The sequence below is a fragment of the Rhincodon typus genome, chromosome 5 (assembly GCF_021869965.1).
Source record: "Rhincodon typus isolate 14 chromosome 5, sRhiTyp1.1, whole genome shotgun sequence".
In the NCBI taxonomy this organism is placed as follows: Eukaryota; Metazoa; Chordata; class Chondrichthyes; order Orectolobiformes; family Rhincodontidae; genus Rhincodon; species Rhincodon typus.
The window spans coordinates 66824333-66834562 of record NC_063336.1 but is presented as its reverse complement, the minus strand read 5'-3'; the positions used below and the strand labels follow the sequence as shown (position 1 = coordinate 66834562).

General features: G+C 37.4%; 1 protein-coding gene across 1 annotated transcript in view; it reads right to left on the bottom strand.

Moving 5' to 3' along the window:
* Positions 1-10230, bottom strand: part of LOC109919730 (mitochondrial uncoupling protein 4) — a 19570-nt gene that overhangs the window by 3661 nt on the left and 5679 nt on the right. The window contains exons 2-3 of the mRNA XM_048597049.1: positions 7047-7159; positions 1647-1731 (exon numbers count right to left, since the gene is read on the bottom strand). Coding sequence (XP_048453006.1) covers positions 1647-1731; positions 7047-7159 — 198 coding nt within the window. The remainder of the gene's footprint in view (positions 1-1646; positions 1732-7046; positions 7160-10230) is intronic.

Here is a 10230-nt window from a genome sequence, read left to right as displayed (position 1 = left end):
TTCTTCAGAAAAAAATCTGAAGAAGGGTCTAGGCCCGAAACGTCAGCCTTCCTGCTCCTCTGATGCTGCTTGGCCTGCTGTGTTCATCCAGCTCTACACCTTGTTATCTCAGATTCTCCAGCATCTGCAGTTCCTGCTATCCCTGTTGAGTTTATTCTGATTATCTTATTCCACATTGGGAACAGTTTAGGACATTGTGGTAAAAGTGGGATTTCTAAAACAAAAAAGGGTCCTAATTTGTAAACTTTTAACACTCCACATCACTTTTTACAATCTGTGTAAGCACCTGGTTGCTGTCAAGTAAGAAAATCGAAGACTAATTTCTTGTTCAGTAAATGCAAGTGTCGTAATGAAAATTTTGCAGTATTACTTGTCAGGGTTTAACACTTCTCCATTGACTAAATACCTTTCACAAACTTTAAATTTGATTATTTTGAGTCTTTCTTTCAAGGGCTCAATGTTCAGCCTTTTCTCACTACTATTCTGATGATGGCCAATAGAATAAAGCCCTTGTGAATTTTCTCAAAAAGAAAAATCGCAAGTTAGTTTTAGAATTAGAGTGATAACTTAATTGAAGGACAATTTTAAATTTGTGAGGGAAGCCTTTGCACTGGGAAAGATGTATATATTTCACAACAGTGCTGTCGCAGGGAAACATGGCCATTGCTGACTCTGACAAATGAAACAGTTGCATTAACATGGCCTGCAGGAGTGCAACAGTAGCTGCAGCAGCAAACGGGCTAAGTGGGGATAAAAGAAATGTGAAAGAAAAAGAGTAACACCAGAAGGGGAAGAAACAGTCTTTGACTTGATTGAAAGGATTCCAAATCTATCCCACCCCTACAACAATACAGGAACAAAAATGGCAACAAAAGGTCTTTCTAGAAAAATAAAAAGAACTGAAAGAGAAATGCACTGTTAAGTTAGAGTATTAGAAAAATATGCTGGGCCAAACATGTAAGTTATCTAGTAATGTTTGACATGAAGTGAGCTGTAATTTCAAAGAGACAATTTTAGAAATCCTTTAAATCCTTTGCAATACAGAACAATAATGAGAAAAAAGAAATCTGAACACTAAGCCCTTGAAAGAAACTATCAAAACAATTTGTGAGATCTGTCCAATAGTTTGCTTTAATAAGCAATAGAAAATCCAAAATAATTCACACGTTAGATTTAGAATTCTGATGAAAGATTGTAGACCGTAAGTTAATCCAGTTTATCTTGTCACAAATACTGCTTAACCTGCTGACTATTTCCAATATTTTTTACTTTTACTTCAGATGTCCAGCATTGTCAATACCTTGTTTTTGTAAATGTTTTTCATTTGAGTCTTATGTAATAGGAAATAGCATGAATTAAACAATTTCTTACACTTAATAAAATTGCAAAATGATTATGGAAAAATGGTAGAACTGAAAATACTTAAATGTCAAATTGAAGAGGTTTGGCTTGAAGATTTTTGCAAGTTTTTTTTTCTTTTTCCAGGTATCAATCATACATGAGCAATCATAAATAAAACATGCCCAGTCACCACAGTACTTACAGAAAATATACACTGTACTGCAGGGTGATAAGTTGCAACAAACAAACACCTACTTTATACGGAAACATAGCTGTATGAAAGAATTTTAAGAAAAAGTTGGTACCTTGATAAGCCATGGCATAAGCTGTTGTCCTTCAGAGTTGTGTGACGTAGTAAGAAATGTTTCACTGTATCATATGTTGTTAGATCTAAGCACAAAATCATCAATAAAAAGGTTACAAAATTTAAAATGCAAAGGGGGGACAGAGGAATGTATAATATGACAGAGGCAGTGCACTTTTTTGTGGAAGATAATCCTCCATTTATTGTTTAATGACATGGTCTTGATGAGCAAGTACAGGGTATCTACCAAACTGATCCCATCTGCTTACAGGTACTGGTAGTAACTTCATAAACATTCAATTTCATTACACACTTGCACGTGTTGCTAAAAACAAATGATGCAGGATTGTTCTCTCTTTTGAAATAGGATGTAATGATACATTTCTACTTCTGGAATTTTTTTCTCATGTCCTGATTGAAGCTGATGATATTTCATGAAAGGATACAGTTCCACTGTAATCAAACACTCAATCTTACATGTGAGCTTAATTTACGAATATTGCAGCTCGGTCAACAGTGGTTGGAGGGCTGATCATTGTCCTTGCCCAATGCTTGTACATATATACTTCTCAATAGGAGTCACTACAGTGATCAGAAACAGAGAAATTCAGTTTCATTTTCCTTCTTAAACCTAAGCAATTATTGCTGACACTAGATGCCCAAATGAGATTAACTGACTCAGCACAGACCAGAGAAAGTACTGATCTGTTTAGTTCACAATGGCAGCATTAGCAGTGAGATTGTTCTATCTATGCAAGATGATGGACATGCATCAAATCCAATGCTGCTGGATAGTTTTAAATGGAGCTCTACTGCTGATGGCTGAAGAAACTGATCTGAGAGAGACCGTTTCTGCTACAGGTTCTGCAGATGAGGTGGTTTCCAGTTCCTATCATATCCAACTTCCCTATTCCCCAGTCTGAGGAGATTGATTCTCAAGTAATCATTCAACCCTTTGTTGTCACATATTTTCTGTTCAAAAAAAAAAAATCATAAAATGCACTGGATCAAGCAGAATTTCGTAGACAGCAAAAATGATTGAGGTCAAACTATAATAAGCTATCATTTCAACCAAAGTTGTAGTGCCAACATTAAAAGTTTGTTATAAAATAAAGATGGGTTACATTTCCTATCACTTAAAATTCAAAACTGGACTCTTTACTCCAATTTAATTGCTTAACTATTTTCTTAATTATATTACATACTGTCATACTTCACTGTAATAAACATACTGTTACATAATTTTCAGTTAAATGTGGGCATTATGTCGAATGGAAATTGAACACTCAAGTCTGCAAGATCACATCTGTTTGCTAGACAGTACAGACTTCAAAGATACTTAATCCATTGTGTGTTGGATTATACAAGCATTCTTTACAAAATAATCTTATTGGACTTCCCAATCCTGACACATGCACTCCTCTTCCTAACTGAATTCCTGTTACACGTTTGAATATATAAATGAGTAACATATTTTGAATTATACACTTGTTACAGAGATCCAATAATTAGTTGTACATTTCTGAGTGTACACTGTACAACTAACACTCAATTTTCCCACTATGCTGTAGACGGAGGGGAATTACAAGTATTGCATCCATTAAAATTGAAGAAAAGCCCAGCAGCTACAGGCAGGCCGGTCAATTTAACTTTGGCGGTGCGGAAGTTTCTAAGAATAATTACTTGGGACAAAATTTTTTGACACTCTCTAAAAGCACAGTAGGTGAACCTACACCAAATAAACTGCAGCAGTCAAGAAGGCAGCTCATCACCACCTTCTGAAGGGTAACTAGGGATAGGCAATAAATGCTGGTCCAGCTCATATCCTCCAGATGGATTTAAAGGAAAAATGCAGGTTTATTAAGGAAACCCAGCAGAGTTTTGTTAAGGACAAATCATGTCTGACTAACTTGCTTGAGTTTTTATAAACACCTAATGGAGAAGGTTTATGGAATTAATGCTGTTGATAGAATCCCTACAGTGTGGAAACAGTCCAATCGGCCCATCGAGTCCACAGAACCTGCTGAAGAGCACCACACCCAAGCCCCTATCCTATTCCTGTAACCCTCTATTTCCCATGGCTAATCCACCTGACCTGCACATCCCTGGACACCATGGGCAATTGAGCACCATCAATCCACCCAACCTGCACGTCATTAGACTGTGGGAGGAAACCAGGCACCTAGAGGAAACCCACGCAGACACAGGGAGAATGTGCAAACTCCACACAGACAGTCACCCGAGGGGGGGAAAATCGAACCGGGTCCCTGGCACTGTGATACAGCTGTGCTAACTACTGATCCATCTCGCTGCCCTGTGTACATGGACTTCCAAAACATATTTGATACAGTGCCACACAACAGACTTACAAACACATTTGTAGCTCAGAGTAAAAAGGACAGGTAGTAACATAGTAAATAGAAAGTACTGACTAACAGATGCTTTTCAGACTGCAAAGAAGATTTGTAAAGGAGTTCCCTGGGGTTGACGTCAGAAGATACAATGACTTAGACTTTTGATGTGGAGGACACCATTTAAAAATGTGCAAGCGATATGAAACTTGTGAACTGTGAAGGTGAATGTGTAGAGTTTCAAATGGACAGTTGCAATTTGGTGAAATAGGTAGATAAATGGCTGATAAAGTTCAATGCAAATAAGTGATTTATTTGGTAGGAAGAACATGGAGATATGATATAAAATAAAGGGTACAATTCTAAAGGGGGCACATGAGCGAGGAAACTGGGTGTGTATGTTCACAGTTTTTGAAGATTGAGACTGTGGTTAATAAAGCATACAGTATCTAGGCTTTACTAATAGGGGCAAAGAGGCCGTGCTGAACTCACAAAAAAACTGCTCGAGTCTTGAACTTGAGTACTGCATCCAGGTCTGGATGCGACACTTTAAAAAAGATCTGAGAATATTAATGACATTGAAAAGATTTCAAAGGATGATTACAGAAATTAGGAATGGCAGTAATGTAGGTAAAAAGAAATCTAAACTGTTTGTCTTGGAGAAGAGAAGTTTGAGAAGAGATCTAATAGAGGTATTACAAATTATGAGCAGTTCAAAAAAATAAGACAAAATTGTTCCCATTTGTGAAAGGATTGCGAATGAGAAAGCATAAATTTAAGGCAAAAGATGCAATGACAACATAAGGATAAACTTTTTCACGAGTGCTTAAGATCTGGAGTGTACTGCCTGAGAAAATGGTGAATGCCAGGTCAATTGAGGTTTCCAAGAAAGAATTTATTAATCTGGTTTTCTAATCAACCTGTTTAGAGATGTTCTTGCACATCTCTGGAGCAGGTGAAACTTGAACTGGGGCCTCCTGGTCTAGGGGTAAGGACACCAGCACTGCTCCACAACAGGTCTCCAGGATTGGATTATCATCTGCAAAAGATTATGAAAAGCAGGTGTGGAAATGGCATCAGGGAATTATTTATTTGGAGAGCAGGAATAGATACATGGACCAAATAGTTTTCTTCCAGGTTGCAAAGGTGATTTGACTTAAGTAACTTCGAGTTATCAGAGCATTTTGGGATATGTCGCACCCTTTGAACATGTTCCTTGTATATGCAATCAGAATATGGTTTGCCTTCAACATTGACTCAAATCTACTTTTGAAGAATATGGCATACAGCAATTACACAAAATGCTATGATTTTGAATCAACTGTTTCAGCACGATGGCAGACCAGTCCAGCTGCTTACTTCACATTTGATGACGGATTCACTATAGCATGACATTCAGGTTAGCAACAGTGAAGTGACAATAATAATTTAACTCATGCTGCAAAAGATAAAGTTAAAAACAGTCCTGCTTGAACGAAGATTGTGGATGAAATCAGCTACAAACTTGTACAAAGTGCTATCACTTTACAAATTGCACTCTGTTGCTCTGTGCTATGAATTTCCTCAATTCTACTGAAGACATTTCATAGGAAGGCTTGATTTTAACTAAATAAACCTAAGTGTCTTTCCAAGTTAAAAATCAAAAAAAGAAGCAGGAATTCCTCAAGTCAGGAATCATCTGTTGAGAGGCCAGAGTGAACTTCAATCAAAATTGGTAAAAAGTACAGATATTTGTTCCATTTTTGACTTTTTCCAACTTTTGATGACAGCTCAACAACCGGAGACATTAATTTAGTTTCTCTCTAATCTGCTGCCTGATCCACTGAGTATTTCCACTATTTTCTATTGTTTCAGGTTTTCAGCATCCACATTATTTTGCTTTTGTACTAGCCTTACTAGGTTACTCTATTTTAAAAGACATGTAAAATAATCCAACTGTTTCTGTAGCATGCAACTTAACATAATTTATCAAGAAACAGAAGTTTGTATTTAACAAAAATGTTTTGAATCAGCATAGACGCCTGTAGAATTTGCACAAAATCACCACTTAAAAGTCCGTTCCATGGATCCAACATCATAGAATCACCAATCCATCATTTTTTAAAATTAGAATTTTAGCTATTCATTCATGTGATTTGAGAATTGCTGACAACCTTGCATTTATTACCCACTTCTAATTTCATTTGAGAAGGTGGTAGCGATCCACATTCTTTGCAGTCAATGTGTCGAAGATACACCCAGTGTGCTGTTCAGGAGAGAATTCAGGATTTTGATCCAGTGACCACGAACGAGCTGTGATCCACTTGAAGTCAAGATGGTGCATAAGTTGGAGGGGAACATGCAGATATGGTGTTCCCAGGTATTTGCTGCCTTGTCCTTCTTTGGTAACGGTGTTGTTGAAGGAGACTTGCAAGTTGCTGCCACCCATCTTGTAGGTGGATGGAGCCCAATCAGGCGGGCTGCTTTGTTCTGGGTGGTATTTCACTATTTTGGTGCTGCAGCTGCAATCAGCCATCACAATCCCGACTTCTATCTTGCAGATAGTGGAGAGGTTTGCTGAATAGCGGAAACTAGTTACCCGTCAGAGAATTCTTAGAATCCGATCCTCTGAACCGCTCTTGAAGGCACAGTATTTATATAGCTGGTCCTGTAAAGGTTCCAGTAATGGTAATAGCCAGGACGATGATCTTGTAGGGCATCAGTGATGGTAATGCCACTGAATGTCAGACTGGGGCGGGTGATGATGATTCTCTCATTTTGGAAATAGTTATTGCCTGGCACTTGTGTGGTGCAGATGTTACTTGCCACATAATAGCCGAAGCCTGAATGTTGCTGATATCTTGCTTGAATAAAGCAAGACAGTTTCAATATCTGACAAGTTGTGAAGGTTACTGAATATTGTGTAATCATATTTTGATAACACACAAGAGATTTCTTGCCTTTCAGACTCCAGCAACATCGACTTTGAGAGATGTCTTTACATTTTGCGGAATCTACAATTATAAATATCCAATGCTTTAAAAAAAATGCTCATTGATTTTTAAGGTTACCTCCCAGACTCACTAGTGCAGCTCTCTGTACATTTGGAACCCATCCAGCCCAAAGACCTCGGATTCCACCTTCTGAAAGAATTTTCATAAAAGCATGGGAGACTCCATGGACTCTGAAAACAAGATTATTAGTCAATGAGCTCTGCATATTTATGTACAACAGTGCAACTAACAAACCCAAGATCTAGAATTAGACAGTGATCTACTTCAAACTGAACTATTCTGATGTCCAAAAGTTCTCTTGCACATACATGGGTCAAATATGATCTAATCCCTTCATTATTTTAAGAACTTCAATCCTTTCCTGTTCTTATTTTCTACAGCAAAGAACATCAGTACCCCAAAGCTTTGCCATTAATTAAGGACATTTAAAATAGCTCTGTTAAGCTATGAGCCCTCTTCAGGTCTTGATAGCAAAAAATGAAGGGACAAAACCTGGACATAGTTTCTAGATGCAGCTAATGAATGTTACGCAGAAGGGAAAAATTAAACCAGGAAAAGCATTTCTTAATACACAAATTTAAATAAAGATATATATCTTCATTTCTTAGTCAGATACACAGATTAGGTACACAAGCATGTATATTCAATTTAAAAAATGGCACTGCCAGTTTTTGGTTTAGTTATCTTGAAAGTAAGTACATGTCTAAAACAACACAAACATGTATTTACAAAAACACCTCCTGCATGCCTTGATGAACCTGCTTCTATCAACTTCCAGGAGTCCATTCCAACCCAAACAACCCATTGTGTGAAAAAGATTTTCCTCACATTGCACTTGTTTCTTTTTGTGAATTACTTTAGATTTGTGCCTTCTCCATCTCAATCCTTTTACAAGTGGAAAAGTTTATCCCTAACTGCTTTGGCCAGACCCCTCTTGATTTTGGAAACTTCTATCAAATCTCCTTTCAACTTTCTCTTCTCCAAGGAACAGAATCCCATCTTCTCCAATGTAGCTTCGTAACTGGAGTTTCTCATGTCTGGAACAATTGCTGTAAACCTCTTCTGCAACCTTTCTCATGCCTTCATAGTCTTCTTAAATTACAGCTCCTAGAGCTGTACATGAAACTTCAGCTGAGATCTAACTAGTGTCCTTTATAAGTTCAAAATAACCTCCTTCCTCTTGTACTCTATGCCTCTATTAGTAAAGCCTGGATAAAATACACTTTATAAACTGCTCTCTCAACCTGTCCTGCCACCTTTACTGAGTTATGCACATAACATCGAGGTCCTTCTGCTCATTCACAATTTTTGTGTTGGAGTCTTTATTGCATATTGCTTTTCCATATTCTTCCTAATAAATTGCATCACTTCACAGCTCTCTGCATTAAAATTCATCTGCCATCTACCTACACATTCTACTAACTTGTCAATGCCCTTTTGAAATTCTGTAATATTCTATTCATGGTTTACAATGCTTCCAAGCTCCATATCGTCCAAAAAATTTTAATATTGTGTTTATATTTCACAAAAAAGCAAGGTTCGTAACATTGACTCCAGGAAACTCCACTACAAGCCTTCCTCGAGCCCACATCAAAAGCCCACAAAAGCATCTATTAACTATTGCTCGCTGTTTTCTATCACTCAGCTAATTTTACATCCACTTTGCTACTGTTCCCTTTATTCCACATTGTATTCAATGGTTTCCAGAAGTCCATGTACAGCAAATCAACAGCATCACACTGATCAACCTTCTCTGTTAACTTAAAAAACTCCAGTAAGGTTATTATACGTAGTTTTCCCTTAACAGATCCATACTGACCCTTTCAATTAACCTGCATTTGTCCATGTCACTCTTAATTTTACTCCAAGTCATTGTTTCTAGAAGTTTCCCAACCACTGATGTTAAACTGACTAATCTATAGATGTTTGGCATTCTCAACAAGGGTGTGTCATTTACAAATCTCCTGTCCTCTTACATGACCCCAAGGAAGTCTTAAAAATTATTGCTAGCACCTCTGCAATTTCCACTCTCCTTTCTGTCACCATCCTTGGATGGATATGTTCCTTGTCAACTTTAAGCACAAGCAGTCTATTCAATACCTTCTCCTTGTAAATTATAAACCCTTTGAGAAATGAACTTCCTCAACTTTCACCATGGTATATGTAGGATCTTCCTCTTTGGTAAAGACAGATAAAAAGTATTCATTTAATGCTTTTTTAAAAGAAATTAATTCATCAGATGTGGGTTTTTTTGTTGGTTGGGTCAGCATTTATTGCCCATCCCTAATTGTCATTAAGAAGGTGGTGGTGAACTGCCATCTCGAACTGCTGCCTATCATTTGGTGTAGCGTTATGACATGGAGACAGACAGCTGAATCAAATCAGCCTTTCTACCTCTATTCACAACACAATAATATTAAAACCTTCAAAGACCCTCAAAATGGACCTCAATGGTTCCTAATCAGACTGTTGAAATAACCAATCCCAGAGTGAGTGAATAATCAATTCTGGTTACTAGTTTTTATCTTAAACCAAAGACTTAGCACATTATTAAAAATATAGTAACTTCGGCAGAGTAAAATTAAACAAAGTAATCCAACTAATCTAGGCTTTAAAGCCAACAAGGCTCCTTTTTAGCTCCAATCACACAAAAAACAAACACCATAAAACTAGCCAGATTATTACAGTGGTTTTCACAACACGTCATTTCATGGGCATAAATGGTGGATCTTGGCTGATTTTCTGAAGATGTTGATCAGAGTCATCTTTACAGTTCACTCAGATAAAGCAGCAATACAGATAACTTAATTTTCAATTCTCTGAGCTTCCAAAAACTGCTCATGGGAGGTTAGACAGGGAGCTTTCATATCTCCGTGGTGTAGCATCAACAGCCAGACTCTTTCTCACAGTAAACAGAGTCCAAATCCAAACCAAATTCTGACGACTCCCTAGCAGATTGATCCTGTCCTCCATGAGGTCCCAGTTACCATTCAACATCTGTCATTTGCTGGAACCAATTCACAATAATAGCCAACTTCTACTATATGTTTAAACATAATGCTCTTCCATGGTGATGAAGCATCTGCAGAATCTTTTGATCAGGAATCAACCTCTACAATTAACTTCCAGGCCTGGCTTCATGAATAAACAAAACTTGTTTGATCTGCTTTCCACAGTCCAAAAGTCATCTACAGTTCGCAGTTTACAGCTCTAAGCCAAAATTCATATAAGAAAAACAAAA